Source organism: Vanessa cardui, chromosome 28 (assembly GCF_905220365.1).
Source record: "Vanessa cardui chromosome 28, ilVanCard2.1, whole genome shotgun sequence".
Classification (NCBI taxonomy): domain Eukaryota; kingdom Metazoa; phylum Arthropoda; class Insecta; order Lepidoptera; family Nymphalidae; genus Vanessa; species Vanessa cardui.
Window position 1 is genome coordinate 7,003,459 of NC_061150.1, and position 19,746 is coordinate 7,023,204.

The 19,746-nt window shown below is 40.3% G+C and overlaps 2 protein-coding genes across 2 annotated transcripts; both read right to left on the reverse strand.

Moving 5' to 3' along the window:
* Positions 1–534: 534 nt before the first annotated feature.
* On the reverse strand, positions 535–4,836 carry LOC124541515. The gene is made up of 5 exons (XM_047119430.1): positions 4,833–4,836; positions 4,274–4,411; positions 3,509–3,618; positions 2,365–2,529; positions 535–900 (listed from the first exon to the last, which is right to left on the reverse strand). Exons 1-5 carry the CDS (start codon positions 4,834–4,836, stop codon positions 823–825), a joined length of 495 nt encoding a protein of 164 aa, XP_046975386.1. The 3' UTR covers positions 535–822.
* Positions 4,837–5,211: 375 nt separating this feature from the next.
* On the reverse strand, positions 5,212–19,402 carry LOC124541754. The gene is made up of 8 exons (XM_047119699.1): positions 19,236–19,402; positions 18,639–18,846; positions 17,016–17,141; positions 16,014–16,204; positions 15,370–15,543; positions 12,929–13,022; positions 11,936–12,047; positions 5,212–5,377 (listed from the first exon to the last, which is right to left on the reverse strand). Exons 1-8 carry the CDS (start codon positions 19,368–19,370, stop codon positions 5,212–5,214), a joined length of 1,206 nt encoding a protein of 401 aa, XP_046975655.1. The 5' UTR covers positions 19,371–19,402.
* Between the last annotated feature and the right edge of the window lie 344 nt (positions 19,403–19,746).

Here is a 19,746-nt window from a genome sequence, read left to right on the forward strand (position 1 = left end):
TTGTAATGCAGTGACAGCCTCCTCTCCCATTAAGGAGAGGATTTTGGAACATATTCCACCACGCTATTCCAATGCGGATTGGCGAAATACACATGTGGCAGAATTTCTATGAAATAAGACATATGCAGGTTATATGTTCTAGGCCATATTGGCTCAGTATTTACATTGTTTAAATAAAACAGCTTCATTATATTTAAAAGAAACTTTATTGAACAAAACATTATTTTCACATACATATTAATCATAGTCATAAAATATCACACAGTGTGAAACAAAGTCGCTTCCCGTCTGCATGCTTGGATATTTTAAACTGAGCAACGGATTTTAATGCGGTTTTCATCAATATATAGAGCGTTTCAAGAGAAATGTTTACATGTATAATACATATATATGCAGAATATAGTAGAGAAATGCCAATACTTCCAACTTTCCTATCCAAGATCTCTATTTTTGCTCTACAATTCAAAAGTTGACTCCTTAGTATTTTTTTATATTTATATGGTATAGGTTGGCCAATGAGCATATGGTAAGTGGTCACCACCACCATAGAAAACGGCGCTGTGAGATATATTAAGCATTCATTAATTCGCCAATCGCCACCAGTATTCGGAACTAACGTGTTGTGTCATTTGTACCTGTAATTACACTGGCTCACTCAACCTTTATAGTGAAACACATCAATACTGAGTGATGAGTGGAAGTTACCCACCCAGATGGGCTGGCTTAAGCCAAACCAAAAATTGGTACGACTATCAGTAATTTTATGATAAGTAACTCTTTATATTGGAAAAGTGTACCCAAAACCTAGACCCCCTCCCTAACCTAGATCCAGGGTTCCCAGCTTGCTCTCGTCACGCTCAAGATCCTCGGGTCCGTGCACTGCAGCAGCAGACTCGATACCTGACGCATGAATAATAAAATCAATCAAAAAAAAAACAAAATAAACATTATTCAAGTAGGCTTTTACAAGCACTTTTGAATCGTCATTTAACAATTAAGCGAAGCTACCACCGGTTCGGAAAGTAGATTCTACCGAGAAGAACCGACAAGAAACTCAGTAGTTACTCTTTTTCAACATTCAAAAAATTCAAAGTCACGTTATTTAAATACAATTATTTAAATTAATATATCCTGCTTGGAAGTCAACAGGTATTAACTCCACGCTTTTTTATCATTTATAAAATCTTGTATCGAATAATATGCTTTTTTTACCAATGTATTTTTTACAAACGATTTGAATTTACGAAACATTAAAATTACAAAATTATACTATAAAATAAACATTGGTTCAAATATTGGCCAATCTGATGGTATGTCACCATCACCAATAGACACTGGGACACTTTACATCGCCAATTCACCACCAATTTAGGAACTCATACCAGAGCAATATACTTAATAATACATGCTGACTTCCAGGCAGGATACATTACATACATATTGTTACGAGAGTAACCTTAGCCTTCAATACGGTGTTATGACATTTGATTCTATATCATAATTTATATCACATTACTATTGCATATTATAAATATAGCAGGGCTATTGTATTTACTTTATTATATAAAATTATTATTGTAATTAATTGATCAATAATTTGTAAAACTGTAATAATTATTATTTTATATGGCATAGCATTTAATACTGGCGTGTAACACAATTTCTTATTTTAAATATTATTGAGCTGTCATTATAAAACAATTGGATTAGGTTAAAATCAAAAATCAAAACATACTTGAATAAAGTATGTTTTGATTTTTGATTTTAACCTAAAAATACTAAGTATTACTGTTTGGAGGTGAAATCGACACCAAAAACATAACTCATTTGTCATTTAAATCCATGGATTTCAAAAAATCCGTTTAGTGAACGTTTTACAAAATTTGTAACTTCATTAACTATATTCTTTACGATTTTTTCAACCTGCTTGTAAATTTCCCACTGCTGGGCTAAGGCCATCTCCTTTTGATGAGAAGGTTCGGAGCATATTCCACCATGCTGTTCCTCTGCGGGTTGGTGAAATACACGTGTGGCAGAATTTCTATGAAATTAGGCACATGCTGGTTTCCTCACGATGTTTTCCTTCACCGAGCACGAGATGAATTATGAGCACATATTAAGGACATATATATAACGGTGCTTGCCTGGGTTTGAACCCGCACTCATCGGTTAAGATGTATGCGTTCTAACTACTGGGCCATCTGGGCTGTTTTTGCATACATATAAAAAAAATATTATAAGCAACTTGGCAAGAAAACTACCTACACTAAAATTCGAGTAAGCGTAGTATAAATTGTTGGTGTCGATATATATGACCCAAGTGGTGCACAGACGGTAATGCACAGAGCACAGACAACGACTCACCTGTTCCTCAACACTGTAAAGTTCCTTCGCATCGAAATCCCGAAACACGTCTTCCAGTAACTGCACATATTTCTCCCTGTACGGCTGAGTCGATTTCGATATAACTTCGATAGTCACCGCGTGAGAGATGCTCGTTCCTTTGATGAGACCGGTCACGTATCGAAGCTGGAAAGATAAGGAGTCACATTATCGTCCGACATCGAGGCCCTCTCGAATAATTTAATCAAATCAAATCAATTTTATTCAAGTAAACTTCACAATGAAGCATTTCTATTATACAATTAATGAGTTTATGATCGATAGCACACCTTGGGAATGAAACGATCGCCTCCCGGGTATTTCATCTCATATTAAATAGTTTATTTATATAATATATGAGACAAACAAACAAAAAACCCGCTGAGTTTCTTTCGCCGGTTCTTTTCAGGTCAGGGTGTTTTCTTTTCCGAACCGGTGGTAGTGTTTCAATTGACCATCAATAAGAAAGTGTAATGCTTCTATATTGAATAAAGTTATTTGAGTTTGAGTTTTTGTATCGTCGATGTTTAAACACCATCGTTTCGGATACAGCCTCCAGCGAGACGGCAACAAACTCGCATAGTTGCTCTTTATAAATAAAGATCCCAATGTTAGTAGCTAACGCACTTGTGTTGTGGAAACTCAGAAGTAACGATACCACAAACACCCAGACCCAAGACAACATAGAAAACTAATGAACTTTACGTCGACTGTAATCGAATCTTGGACTTTAGAGAGGCGTAACCATGACAACCGGTGTTTTTTATGGTATAGGTAGGCGGACGAGCATATGAGCCACCTTATGGTAAGTGGTCACCATCACCCATAGACAATGACGCTGTAAAAAATATCAACTATTCCTTACATCGTCAATGCGCAACCAACCTTGGGAACTAAGATGTTATGTCCCTTGTCCCTGTAGCTAAACTGGCTCACTCACCCTTCAAACCGGAACACAACAATACTGCGTACTGTTGTTTGGCGGTGGAATAACTGATGAGTGGGTGGTACCTACCCAGACGGGCTTGCCCAAAGCCCTACCACCATGAACACATATTGCTGGAGCACGGAGGTCGTCGAATTAGTCTTAATATTTGTTTTAGTAAATTTATGGTTGGATACTAACCTCATCCATATACATCCCCCCCATCCATTTGAAGGCCACGGAAATGGAGGGCAGCACGAGCTTAGACTCCCGGAGCAGCTGTATCGTATTTTGCAGACGACTCTCCGGATCTAAAGCGATACTAAGCATTATTAAACACATCACCGGTTAAGTTACTGTGTGTATTATGAGTTTAAAGATGGAGTGTTTTACATAAAAAAAGGATTCAGTAGATATTAACTACTTTGTGTCAGGCTAGTCAGGAAGTTACGTCAGTCAGTATAGCACGACACAACTCAGATGTAGCGTCGATAAAATTTGCCGATTCACAACCAACAGAAACAGCTCCGTATCGCGCCACTCGACGCTATTCGTCGCTATAGATTCCCGCGTCAGCTCGACCCGAGACAGCGAGTGCGTGTGAATCGACGCGTCGAATTGAATATCAATCATATGATATTACACGTAATTGCGTTGCGTTACGATAATGTGGGAGAGCGCACTCAATTCGGGTGCGATCGGCTCACGTCATTTTTTCTTTTTTTTTGGTGTCACCATCACCCATAGACAATGACGCTGTGAGAAATATTAACAATTCCTTACATCGTCACTGCGCCACCAACCTTGGGAACTAATTATGTCCCTTGTGCCTGTAGTTACACTGGCTCAGCCTTCACACCGGAACACAACAATACTGAGTACTGTTATTCGGCGGTAGAATAGCTGACGAGTGGGTGGTGCCTACCCAAGCCCTACCAGCGAGTGTACACGCGAGCCGGCACTCACCGGGCGCCAGCGCCAGCAGCGCGCGCGTGAGCCTGGCGGGCGGCAGCTCCCCCCCGCGCCGCAGCGCGCCGCAGTCCGCGCCGCACGCCTCCCCGCGCGCCGACACGAGTACGTTCTCCAAGTGCCGATCCCCCACGCCTGCGCAGTGTAAACACTTTGACGACCTCCATGGTCGAGTGGTGTTTCAAAATCAAAATAAACTTTATTCAAGTAGGCTTTTATAAGCACTTTTGAAACGTCATTTTACAATTAGGTCATGCTACCACCGGTTCGGAAAGTTGATTCTACCGAGAAGAACCGGCAAGAAACTCAGTAGTTACTTTTTTTAAACATTTAAAAAATACAACGTCACGTTAATTAAATACAATTATTTCAATTAATGTATTTAATTAATATTATGCGAGATTATGTAACCATAATCTACACTACAATAATAAATATGAAAGTAACTCTGTCCGTCTGTAGCTTCACGACCAAACCGCTGAACCGATTTTGATGAAATTTCATGTGAAGCAAACTTGAACTCCAAAGAAGGACTTAGGCTACTTTCTTGCCTGACACATGACAACCAACGCACTAAAACGCGAGTAAAACCGCGGGCGACAGCTAGTCTTAAATATTTCAGTCAAAGTTTTCGCACGATATTGTGTATTCTTAATGTGACGTTTCTACAATGTAAAATATTGCTTTTGATTCTCGATAGACAATATTTTATTTTTATTTTGAGACTTCCGTGGTCGAGTAGTGTGTACACCGGTTTTCATGGGTACGCCACTCTGAGATCCCGGGATCGACCGGCCGAGTCGATGTAGAATACCATTAGTTTTCTATGTTGTCTGGGTGTTTGTGGTATCGTTACTTCTGATTTCCATAACACAAGTGCTTCAGCTACTTATATTGGGATCAGAGTAATGTATGTGATGTTGTCTCATATTTAATTATATATGCATTGTAGTGTTGCTGACGTCAATGGGCGTCAGAGACATTACCAAACTCTTACCAAACAAATAGCAGAAGACGGTCATATCGCAGAGAGTTTCGAGAAAATTCGATTTCTTCCAAATAAAATCTTCCACGCACGCGCTGTTCTCTTCGACTGCAGATCTGCCAAAATAATCCAAATATATAATCTATGCATATAATTATAATAATAATAACCCCCCAGGGGACCACCTTGCCGTGGTGGGGGGGCTTAAGTAGAGGCATGAATGGTCACTAAGAACTAGACCAAATATACCCTGATAATAAACGAAGCAGGAGATACGTAAATTTTAATAGCCATTAATATCTTGGCTATGCCCTTCACAACTAACGGTCCCAAACTCAAATGGAGATGAGTAAAAGAATATACAATTTACGGCCGCTTCCCGGTGTTCGCCGGGGCGCATCTGGAGCCGATGCTGGGTGCTCCAGCATGCGAACCATCGGTGGTGAGGAGCTGAGCAGGCGGACACTCATCAGTAAAAGTGATACAGCCGGTCGCTGTGAGTTGAGCAGGTGGACTTACAACGTAGAAGCTACAGCCGACCCCTTGGGCGACGAAACAAATACCCCTTCGACTCGCCCCCAGCATATGACCCAAGCTGAACATGAAAAGGACTCTGACATGCTTAACGAAATAATTTCAGCTTCACCTTCACCCTTCAATTCATATGAATCACCCATCTTCATCACCTCTTTCATTCCAGGTTTCATCAAGATCAAACACAATTTCACCTATGTCTATGGATGTTGTGCAGGAGGCACAAGCCATTGAATTTACACGCGCCATAGACACAAACCGTGCGCGTAAAAGATGGTCAGACGATATGAATAAATTCATCTGGCGCACGTACCTCATTGCCACAAAATTAAACACAAGTGAAATATACCTTGCTCACCTACACCAAGAATTCTCACTAAAATTTCCTCATATGCAGGCATCTAGACAGAGACTAGGTGACCAATGCCGAGCTATAGTCAGAAATAAATTACTTCCCCAAGAAATATTAGAACAAATAAAAGAAGAAGTAACAGAGTACCTACAACAAACCAATAACCAAAATAGAACTCACGCACAAACTCATTTAAGCATGCAAATACACATCAACCCCCAAGGTATTAGACAGAGAAGTAGATGGACTACCGAGTACAATGAAACTATTATAAGAAACTACTACAAAATTACAGAATTAGAAGAAAATAGATCAGCTTACCGTCAACCCCTTCATCAAGCGGTAATCACAGAACACCCAGAATTATCAGAAGTAAGTGAACAGCGAATATCAGATCAGCTCCGAATTATTTTAAATAACAAAATGATTAGTGATCAAAAACTTAAAGAAATCCGTGAAGAAATATCAAACGATCTACGTTTGCGTCGTAACCATTTTGAAAATAGTTTACAACATTTGACTATACCAGAAAATATGGCACCCGTAGAAAATAACAACAGCCCACATAAATCACCACAAACACATGTTCCAATAGCAGACATACCTATAGTAACTGATCAGGAACAAATCACTTATTATCTAGATGCGGAAAAAATTAAAAATCAATATAACACCACATTAGAAAAATATCAAAACACCAACCCAATTAGCCGTCTCTACATACCAAAACAAAACAGTTCAAGAAAAGTAGCCCAAATTGTTAATATCATTAACACCAAAATACTGCCTCAACATATTTCAGTTGAACAAGATTTTATGACCACTCATACCCTTATTTACTGTGCTGCCTACACAGCGGCTACTTGCAATGGAACTAATATTAAGGACATCACCATCCAATCCTCCCAAGTCCAGAAAAGAGTATCCGCATGGCAGAAAAGGTTACAGAAAAAGATACAGGAGCTCAGACAGGGCCTTACCTTTATGATACCAAAAGACACCGACCATCAAAATCCTGCTAAATATCGTCCTATTACTTGTCTGAAAACCATTTACAAAATACTTACAGGATGTATTACTGAACTCCTACACGAACACATTACCGCTAACAATATTCTTACTGAAGAACAAAAAGGATGCCGAAAAGGTAGACAAGGGTGCAAAGAACAGCTAATAATAGACTCAGTTACGATGAAACATGCTACTTCTAAGAAAAAAAAAATATATTAACACCATGTATATAGACTACAGGAAAGCTTTTGACTCCATACCACATAGCTGGCTTCCTTACATATTACAACACTGTAAAATTCACCCACGACTTATTTATTTCCTTAAAAACTCAATGCAGAACTGGAAAACCACCCTTAAAATCACGGGACATGCTAATACAGAAACACCTGACATCTTAATACGACGAGGAATCTTCCAAGGTGACGCCCTTAGCCCACTATGGTTTTGTCTTGCGTTAAACCCTCTCTCCCATATGCTCCACAAATCCAATCTCGGCTACATTATAAACACTCCACACAAAGACACCACTCTCACACACCTTATGTACATGGATGATAATAAGTTATACAGCGACACAATACAATCACTACATCACCTTGCAGACATCACACAAACTTTCTCAAGCGACATACACATGGAATTTGGGATAGATAAATGTAAGACATTTTCTGTCAAAAATGGAAAAATCGTCTCAAACAGCTACATTTTAGAGTCAGGAAATATTATTGAACCTTTAGATGAAGAATCTACTTATAAATACTTAGGCTGTCAACAAGCTCGAAAAATTGACCAAAAAGAAACAAAAAATAGCCTTAAAACTAAATTCAAACATCGTTTTAATATTCTTTTCCGATCTCAACTCACCTCCCATAACTTATTTAAAGCAATCAATAGTTACGCAATCACGGTACTTACATATTCTTTCGGTATAATTAACTGGTCCCAATGTGAGCTCCAAAACCTTCAACGTATCGTTAATACTACTCTAACTGTCCACCGAAAACATCACCCTAGATCTTGTATTCAAAGAATGACTCTTCCCAGATGTGAAGGCGGACGAGGCTTAATAGATATAGTCAATCTGCATAACAAACAACTTACATCCTTGAGACACTACTTCCATCAACGCTCAGAATATTCTACACTACATGAAACAGTAACGCTCGCAGACAAACGCCTTACCCCACTAAACCTTAATAACCGACACCCGCAAAAAAGCGAACGGATTATTGACATCAACGAAAAAACCGCTCTATGGAGACAGAAATCCCTTCATGGAAGACACCGCCACGATTTACAGCAATCATATGTTGACAAAGCAGCGTCAAACGCTTGGCTGAGGCGTGGTGAACTGTTTCCTGAAACTGAGGCTTTTATGTTAGCGATCCAGGATCAAGTTATGGACAGCCGGAACTACCAGAAGCATATAATACGCGCCCCTCATCTTCAATCAGATACATGCCGACACTGTCATTCTAATCCTGAAACCATTCAACACATAACTTCTGCCTGCCGAGCCCTTGCGCAAACTGATTATAAACATCGACACGACCAAGTAAGCGCCATTATACACCAACACCTTGCACACAAACATAATTTTATAAATAAGAAGATACCATACTATAAATACAAACCCGACACCTAGAAAATATCAGGTACAGGATATACTGGGATAGAACCATAATCACAGACAAAACAATACATTTAAATAGACCCGATATCACACTACATGACAAAACTAACAAAACTGTTTACCTTATTGACATAGCTATCCCTAACACTCACAACATACAAGCGACAATTTCGGAAAAGCTCAGTAAATATCAAGATTTAGCAATAGAACTGAAGCGTCAGTGGCGTGCAGACACCATTCATATTGTCCCCATAGTTATCTCATCAACTGGGGTCGTACCCAAAAGCCTACAACGTAGCCTTGATATGTTACACATTCCTCATCACACTAATGATTTACTCCAAAAGGCAGTAATCCTTAACACTTGCCGCCCCACTCGCAAGTTCCTTACGACTTCATCCATCTCAGCTGCTTATACTATTACTTAGCTCCTACTAGCGCTTGGCTACGGCCCGCGTGTGTAGGATTGAGTTACCTCATAAGAGAGAAAAGTAAAATAACAATATAATAATAATAAAGTCATGTATTTTCTCTCTTCACAAAAATACTATAGACATCTTACATACATAATAGACATCAGAAGACATTTGTGAGAGACTGGAGCCCGTGATGGGTATAAACCTGTACTACAGGTCTCCAGGTCCCCACACCGCCTTATTAACAAGGTGTGCTCATTACATTAAATTGTTGTGTGTATGTTGGAGAGATTGTTTGTGTGTGTTAGAGTGTGTGTGTGTGTGTGTGTGTGTGTGTGTGTGTGTGTGTGTGTGTGTGTGTGTTAAGTGTGTGTTAATAAGTGCCTACTTGTAATGAGTGAGATAGTCCTTCACTGTAGTAGAATAAGCTGGGCCACCGCATGGTGTAATGCAGTAACTTATTAACGAGCATTTCAACGTGAGGCTTGAATGTAAGAGTTTGATCTACAAATACACCCAAATATCTTATGGTTTCACTTCGTTCAAGAGTAGAGCAAGAACAAGTTACTGATGATTTTGCTAATATAGTAAGTAAGTTTCTTTTCGGAGCAAAAGCAACGTACTTGGTTTTATTAACATTAAGGGTCAGTTTGTTACATCTTAACCAATGACAGACTTCATCAAATCCGTTCTGCGCACTATGGAAGGTTTCTTCCCATGTTTTCCCTCTAAAGAAGAGAGCTGTGTCATCGGCAAAAGAGAGTACAGAGGCATTATGGAGCTGGAGACGGCAAAGATAATTTATGTAGATCAGGAAGAACGTAGGACCCAATATACTACCCTGCGGTACACCGTATTAAATTGGAAGTTCACTGCTTATCCAGTTACCTATTCTTACCTTTTGTTTCCTATTATTCAGATAATCTGAAAACAACTTTAAAGGTATACCTCTTACGCCAATTCTTTCCAGTTTGCGTAAAAGCAAAGGGATTGATACTGTGTCAAATGCCTTCGCCAAATCAACAAATATAGTAAGACACTTCTATTTATCATTGAGGCCTTTCACAATTAGGTCTGTAAGTTCATGAACAGCTTCACTTGTCGACTTTCCAGGTCTAAAGCCAAATTGAGATGGTGAGAGGAGTTTATTATTTTCTAAGAAGTTAATGATGCCTTTGTTCATGATACGTTCCAGAATTTTGGACTTAATTGGCAGAAGAGATATTGGCCTGTAATTATTTACGCACTCTTTATCACCGCTTTTGTAAATTAGTTTTACAAGTGCAACTTTAAAGGCTTGAGGAAAGACACCTGTAGAGATGGAGAGGTTACAAATGTGTGTTAAAGGTGGAACCAGTTTATGAATGTAGCGTTTTACGATTACGCTTGTTATTTGATCCTCTCCTGCTGAAATATTGTCTCGCATTCCTAAGATCAGATGTTCAACTTCAGTTTCGTCAGTAGGAAGCATAACGAGTGAATCCAGAGGTACTACATATGATTTTAAAAGTGAACTATGTTCATGGTTGACAAGAGTAGTGTCAATTTCACAAGCTAATTTTTCTCGTACTGTGGCAAAATACCTATTTACTTCATTCACGCTTAGTTTTGGATTATCTGCCGCCATAAGGTGTGAAGAATAATCTATGGACTTCGAAGGAAAATAAATATTTTTTAAAACATTCCATAGTCTTTTATTATTCTGCTTTGCTCTTTCTATTTCTTGCTTATCGTGAATTCTTTTCTGTTTTTTAATCAATGCTTTACAAAAGTTTCTGTAGCGTTTATATGTAATTTTGAGGATATCATCTTCTGGGTTTTTTTAGCTTTTTATAAAGGTTGTCTCTATTCCTTATACAACGTAAAATACCTTCAGTAATCCATGGCTTACATGTTCTTTTCCTATTAGATACTTTAATAATTTTTGTATTTTCAGTAACCGCGTTAGTAATTAATGAGATCAGGAGATTTGTAGCCGCGTTGGCATCATTACTTTTTAGTATAAGATTGTAGTTCAAATTATTTATAGCAGTATCCAAAGCTTCATAATTAATACGCCTTACTGTGTGGGTTAAGTAATCAATCCTAGACTTTAATTCAATAACGACAGCGACGCTTTCATGGTCAGTGACAGTAGATTCAAAGACAAAACAGTTAGCCACATATTTAGATTATAATATGATCTAGGCAAGTGTGCCCATGAGAAGGGATGTAAAAATAAACTCAACTGTTTTTTGTATCTCTTGATTTTGGTTTAAAAAGGTACGTACGTCTATATTTAAGGATTCGAATTTTTGTTCTTGTTGAGCTTTGAGCTCAGAAAACATCTATTTAATTTCGGTCATACAATGATACCGGTTTTCCGAAAACTCATTAAAATACTTGTTTGTAATATTAAAATAGCCAAGCTTGTTTACTCAATGTATACGCGGTACATATACCGAAATAACATTTTCTACAATTTTTGTCTGTCTGTCCGGCTTATGTCTGGAACGGCTGGACCGATTTTGACGGCACTTTCACTGTCAGATGACTGATGTTATAAGGAGTAACTTAACCACACGCGTTCGGGCGGACGAACCCGGGACCTCGGATTGGCGTACCCATGACAACCGGCGTACACACTCGACCACGTTGGTCGACAAATTAATATGCCATCAAAATTTGACAATCGATCGGGTACTGACACCTGATAACCTGTCAACATGTGCATGTGCGTGCTCACCGCAGTACATGCGCCGGCACCATCGCACAAGCCGCCTGGAAGCGCCTCAGCGCGCTGGCCGGCGCCAGCACCAGCTCGCTGTCCTTGACTCTTGCCAGCGAGTCTACGACACCTGCGAAGCAAAGACCTTCATATAATCAAGTAGGTCTTTACAGGCACTTTTGAATCGTCATTTAACAATTCGAATTAGAGTCGAGATGGCCCAGTGGTTAGAACGCGTGCATCTTAACCGATGACTGCGGGTTCAAACCCAGGCAAGCACCGCTGATTCATGTGCTTAATTTGTCTTTATAATTCATCTCGTGCTCAGCGGTGAAGGAAAACATCGTGAGGAAACCTGCATGTGACAAATTTCATAGAAATTCTGCCACATGTGTATTCCACCAACCCGCATTGGAACAGCGTGGTGGAATATGATCAAAACCTTCTCCTCAAAGGGAGAGGAGGCCTCTAGCCCAGCAGTGGGAATTTACAGGCTGTTGTTGTTGTTGTTATTTAACAATGAAGTGAAGCTACCACCGGTTCGGAAAGTAGATTCCACCGAGAACCGACAAGAAACTCAGTAGTTACTCTTTCTACAATTATATATGTATGTATTAGGTCAGAGCTGAGATGATAACCGATGATTGCAGGCTCAAACCCAGGCAAGCACCACTATATATATGTGCTTAATTTGTGTTTATAATTCATCTCGTGCTTGGCGGTAAAGGAAAATATCGTGAGGAAACCTGCATGTGTCTAAATTCATCGAAATTCTGCCACATGTGCATTCCGCCAACCCGAATTGGAACAGCGAAAAATATATTCCGAAACCTCTCCTTAATGGAAGAGGAGGCCTTATCTCAGCAGTGGGAAATGTACAGGCTGTTACTTTACTTTACTTTTATGTATTAGGTCCCAATAGAAAGAAATTCAAGTGTATTCGAGGTACAATTGTGACGTCACAGTTGTGACGTCAAGTGTTAAACAGTACGAGAATAAAGCGACACCTACCGTCGATGGGATACTGGCTCGCTATCAGAGTTCTGAGTCTCTCGTGGTCTTCCAGATACTCGATGAGGGCGCAGTCGTCGCTCAGGGGAGTCACCTATGGGACAAGTTTTTGACCATATTTATTACCTAGTTAACGCCCGCAAGTTGGGGTGTTGATTCTCATGTTAGGCAAGACAGTAAGCCTGGAGAATTTGTTTCATACAATATTTCATCAAATTCACTTCAGCGGTTCGTTCGTGAAAATGCGACAGACAGACGGAAAGAGTTACTTTCACATTTATAATATTAGTATAGATTTTTTTTTTCTTTCTTTTTGTTTTTTTTTCTCTTCTCTATTTTTATTTTTATGCCAAGACTTCAGGCGTCAGGAACACAAACGGACAAACGGGACACACTTCCAAAATCCAGATTCCGGGCTGGTTTTTAGAACCTTTCGAATCCCGCCCTGGAGAAGTCAGAACCATCTGCGACCAGCCAACGAGCCAATCATAAAAATGCATATTTTACATTACTTGAAATTATTACGGTTATAAATAGGCTATTTGACTGGTTTTTAAAATCCATTGTATATTATTTAGTAGAAGTTAAGGAGCCCAGTAAAAGTTGATGTTATTTCTAATACATATTTGTCGAAAATTATCATATTAAAAATCCCATATTTAAATAACGATAACGCTACTTGGACAATATGGCGCTGCAATGGGGTCGGTGACGTCACTTTGCTGTATTTTAATCTGTGGTACATATAGTCGAAAAGCAAGGTTTACAAGAAAGTGACTTCATCATAAGCCCGGCCAATCAGGAGCGTTTTGTGTCACGTGACAAACGTTTGAAAAAATGCATTTTATTTATGGATTTTTGAATAAACTAAGTATCATTTTCAACTTTCGTTACTAAATAACCGTTTTTAAACTCATAATATACACTGATTACAATAATTCACAATTTATTTTTCGCATTGTCAAATAGCCTATTATAATGGGGCCTGTACTGTTCACTAACTCACTGGCTCACTACTACACTCCATAAGGGCGCAGGCGCACATCCAATCAGTGCGGCAACAAACACCTGCGTTATGGTTAGTGGACATCACACACATTACTCTGATCCCATATAAGTAGCTAACGCACTTGTGTTGTGGAACATCAGAAATAACGAAGGCACACACAGACCCGAGACGACATAGAAAACTTTTTCTACATCGACACGGCCCACGACAAGGCATGTGAGCTGAGATGACCCAGTGGTTTGAACGCGTGCATCTTAAACGATGATTGCAGCAAACCCAGGCAAGCACTGCGTGTGTGTGCACTACTCATGTGCTTAATTTGTGTTTATAATTCATCTCGTGCTCGGCGGTGAAGGAAAACAACGTGAGGAAACCTGCATTTGTCGAATTTCATAGAAATTCTGCCACATGTGCATTCCACCAACCCGCATTGGAACAGCGTGGTGGAATATGTTCCAGACTCCTTAATGGAAGAGGAGTACTTATCTCAGCTGTGGGAAATGTACAGGCTGTTATTTTACTTTTACACGGCCGGACGAACCCGGGACCTCGGAGTGACGTACCACACTACTCAACCACGGAGGTCGACAATAATCTATACATACAAAAAAATGGGAGGGTCTGTTTGTAATACAAAAAATAGCCTTTTTTACTCAATGCTTTTGTACGTATACACGGTACATATACAAAATAAAACATTTTTTACGATTTTTGTCAGTATTTCTGTTCCGGATAATCTTTGTAACGGCTGGACCGATTTTGACGGGACTTTCACTGGCAAATAACTGAGGTAATAAGGAGTTAGTTGGGTTGAAATAATATATTTTTTGTTAAGTTCAATCGCGTACATAGTGCGGGCACAGCTAGTCGCCTATATCTTTATACTAAACTATATACGCCCACAGAACATAATGGGCTCCTACTCGTCATGTCAAGCCTTTGATTGACCTCTCCCCTCCACTCGTGTACATTTCAATATAATATCTATTGCATAGAGACAAACACTACGCCCCCCCCCCCCTATTTTTAAAAATCATAAGCGTTACGCAATTATCTCTAGAGAGCAGTCGTGTCAGCGAGATACCGGTAAACACTCAAATCAAATCAAAATAAACTTTATTCAAGTAGGCTTTACAAGCACTTTTGAATCGTCATTTTACAATTAAGTGAAGCTACCACCGGTTCGGAAAGTAGATTCTACCGAGAAGAACCGGCAAGAAACTCAGTAGTTACTCTTTTTTAACATTGAAAAAATACAAAGTCATGTTAGTTGAATACAATTATTTAAATAAATATTTCCGGCTTGGAAGTCAACAGGTATTAACTCCACGCTTTTTTATCATCTATAATTACCTGTGTAATATTCAACTTAATAAAAATCGACTTTTTCTGACGACGGTACTAAGCTACAGTTAACACAAAACACACTCACGTGATATCCCTTATGCGTGCCCCTGCCTCCCTTCACGGTGGCGAACAGTCGCATCGCGGCGCAGTGGGTTCGAACCCGCTCTCCTCTCTTCACGATGTACCGTCGAAGGCTACCGTCGGACAGACGTACGCTCAGAACAGCTGGACGACGAATCGAGTCCGTGAATATTGGAATCTGAAAATTACACAGATGCGGTTAGAAGTAGAATCGAGATAGCTCAGTGGATTTTTTTTTTTTTGTTTTTATGGAATAGGTTGGCGGACGAGCATATGGGCCACCTGATGGTAAGTGGTCACCATCACCCATAGACAATGACGCTGTAAGAAATATTAACTATTCCTTACATCGTCAATGCGCCACCAACCTTGGGAACTAAGATGTCATGTCCCTTGTGCCTGTAGTTACACTGACTCACTCACCCTTCAAACCGGAACACAACAATACTGAGTACTGTTATTTGGCGGTAGAATTTCTCGTGAGTGGGTGGTACCTACCCAGACGGGCTTGCACAAAGCCCTACCACCAAGTGAACACGTGTGCCTTAACTGAACCCGCAATCATCGGTTAAGATGCACGCGTTCTGACCACTGGGCCATCTCGACACAAGGCAAAGTCGCTTGTATAAAAAAAAAAATGTATAATACCTTCTCTTCAAATTTGAAAACGTTAACGCCTGGTTTCAAACACAGCAACTTATTCAGGGACGCATCGACTATCTCTTTCGCGGCTAGCTCGGGGCACACGTGCGAGAGCGAGACGGAATCCCTCTTGGACGTCCTCAAATCCGATTGGACCGATGACAGGACACGTTTCTTCGTTTCTCTGTCCGTGGAATCTGTTTGAGGATAGGAATGAGTTTATTTTAATTATTCTTAATTTATTTATTTTTTTTAATAACAATAGGCTATTTGACAGTATATATTATGAGTTTAAAAATGGTTAATTATTAACGAAAGTTGAAAATAATAATAATGCATTATTTCAAACGTTTGTCACGTGACACGAAACGCTCCTGATTGGTCGGGTTTATGGTGACGTCACTTGCTTAATAACCTCGTTTGCCTACCGTATGTGGATTATATGTACCGCAGATTACAATACAGGCAAGTGACGTCACCCAATAATATATAATAAATATTGTCCAAGTAGCGCACTATTTAAAATATAATTTTTCACTAGATATTTTTAGGCAAATATGTACTACAAATAAAAACAACAACTTTTACTGGTTTCTTTAACCTCTACTATATAGTATAAAATGGATTTAAAAAACCAGTCAAATAGCCTGTTATATTCAACTACATACATGTATAGTGCGATACAACTTAGATGTAGCATCGGTAAACCGATCACTGTCGATTCACAACCAACAGAAACAGCTCCCTATCGCGCCACTCGACGCTACTCGTCGCTATAGATTCCCGCGTCAGCTCGACCCGAGACAGCGAGTGCATGTAAAGCGACGCGTCGAATTGACGAATATATTAGGTCATGTGATATTACACGTTATTACGTTTGTGTAAAGATCATAATCGCATGAGAAATAAATATTGATAATTTGGGATAGCGTACTCAATTCGGATGTGATCGGTTTTACGAATTTTGCCGATGCGACATCTAAGTTGTGTCGTACTACATGTATTTACCAAATTCGGCAATAGCGTAGAGCGCCGCCTTGTACTTTTCTAGAACTCTGTAGTCGGGTCCCGCGAAGAAGTTCTCGAATATATTAAACCTCATTTCATCGAACACTTTCGTCCATTCTTCTTTATCTGTGGATGTAAGGAATGTTCTGTTTAATGATTACATCTAATCATTACATTCATATCGCTTAGGGTTAAGGATCTCTTTGCTTTGATCTCTTGACTCGCTCCGCAGAAGACGACCAGAGAGAAGGAAAAGGCACGCGCACCTTCTCCCTCCGCCTTAATAGGCGCAGGGACCAGGGCGTCCCAGCCCGGGATCCCGGGAAATCCCCCTAGGAGTTGGAGGCCCGCTTAGACGGACCGACCGTCAGGGCGTCACGGTAGCATGCGTAAGGGATCCCGTGGCGCCCGCCGAAAGACGGAGAGGGTACCGCTGGATTGGTTTTTTAGTCGGTAAACCCGGTGTGCATGGGCGCACTCGGCGTTTAGGGCTCCGGGGAGTCCCACACCCCCCCCCTCCACTTTCCATCACGTGGGGGAAATGCGTAATGCGTTTTTCCAGCGAGAAAATAAAGGCTAATTATCTCTTAAACCCCTGCTTTCTCAGACAAACATAAATAGTATAAAACAAAGTCTCCCAGTCGCGTCTGACCGTCTGAATGTTTGCATCAAACTCCAAACCTACTGAACGAATTTTCGTGCGGTTTTCACAAATAGGCTATACACCTAAACCTTCCTTGTGAATCCCTCTGAAGAATCAAGATGGCCCAGTGGTTAGAACGCGTGTATCTTAACCGATGGTTGCGGGTTCAAACCCAGGCAAGCACCACTGATTTCTGTGCTTAATTTGTCTTTATAATTCATCTCGTGCTCAGCGGGGAAGGAAAACATCGTGAGGAAACATGCATGTGACAAATTTCACAGAAATTCTGCCACATGTGTCTTCCACCAACCCGCATTGGAACAGCGTGGTGGAATATGTTCCAAACCTTCTCCTCAAAGGGAGAGGAGGCCAGCAGTGGGAATTTACAGTCCGTTGTTGTTGTTGTTGAATTCCTCTGTCGAAGGCCTCCTCTCACTTTGAGAAGGTTCGGAACATATACCACCACGCTGTTCCAATGCGGGTTGGAATACACATGTGGCAGAATTTCTATGAAAATAGACACATGCAGGTTTCGCAATCGTCGGTTAACATGCACGCCTTCTAACCGCTGGGCCATCTCGGCTCCACCGATGGATAAGACTTCCTCGAATCCGCTGCCAACCTTAGGAGATAACATGTTATATCTCTTGTAGCTCACCTTACACTGGCTCACTCACCCATCTAACCGGAACAAAACAGTACTTAGTATTGCTCGGCAATTTTATTATCAAACTCAAACTACCTGTTTCGCTTCGCTGTAACGCTGATACTAAATAACTTCTAAAATTATCAGTGTTACTTTACTATATTGTCCATGTATTATACACAAAAACCTTCCTCTTGAAACACTCTATCTATAAAAAAAACCGCATCAAAATCCGTTGCGTTTCAAAGATCTAAGCATACATTTGGACAGACAGCGGTAAGCGACTTTGTTTTATACTGTGTAACGAGGCCTGCAAAGGTGACGGTGAGCTTACCATCCGTGACGTTTACCATCTGGAGGCAGTACATCATCAGTAGGTGTTCCGCATCACCAACTAGGTTCAGGCACCTCTTGTACTTCAGTGCACCCTCGTCTTCCCTTAACAGATTCACTGTTTCATGACCTCCATACTTCTTTAGGTCTATCTGAGATTTCAGGTGTTCCATTGATATCGAATCCAGATCTTTTATTATCATTTTGAACTGAAAATATACAAATATAAACATATTTTATTTAGTGGTAGGGCTTTGTGCCCGTCTGGGTAGGTACCACCCACTCATCAGTTATTCTACCGCCGAATAACAGTACTCAGTATTGCTGTGCTCCGGTTTGAAGGCCGAGTCAGTGTAACTACAGGCACATAACATCTTAGTTCCCAAGGTTGGTGGCGCATTGACGATGTAAAGAATGGTTAATATTTCTTACAGCGTCATTGTCTATGGGTGATGGTGACCACTTACGATCAAGTGAATATTTTCCAAACCTTCTCCTCAAAGGGAGAGGAGGTTTTAGCCCAGCAGTGGGAAATTTACAGGCTGTTGTTGTTTATGACCTTACGGACCTTTCTAAGGTAGTATAAGGTAATACTTACCCTATCGAGTAACTGTTCCACTATTTCATCATCCAACTGATCACCGCAGCTGTCCAGTCTGTTGATGATGACGTCAGCTGCTTGGTTCTTCGGAGCCAGCTCCAAGTCCACTATGAGACCCAGGGCTTGTGACATCACGAGTAGGAGCTCGTTATGTTGTGTAGGCTCTGAGAAAGTTATAAATAATTATGGTGAGTGGTGAGGTGGTCGAGTGTGGTACCACTGCGAGGTCCCGGGCTTGATTCCCAGTCGACATTTCTATGCTGTCTCGGGTCTGGGTGTTTGTACCGTCGTTACTTCTGATTTTCGACAACACGAGTGCTTTAGGCGTTGCTAATAATTATTTATATCTGTCTGAGTATCGAGTTAGGAAATGAGAATGTAATTTATTCGAGTAAGCTTTTACGAGCACTTTTGAATCGTCATTTAACAAATATATTAAATGAAGTTACCACCGGTTCGGAATGTAGACTCAACCAAAAAACGGCAAAAAGGAAGGAACCCAGTGACG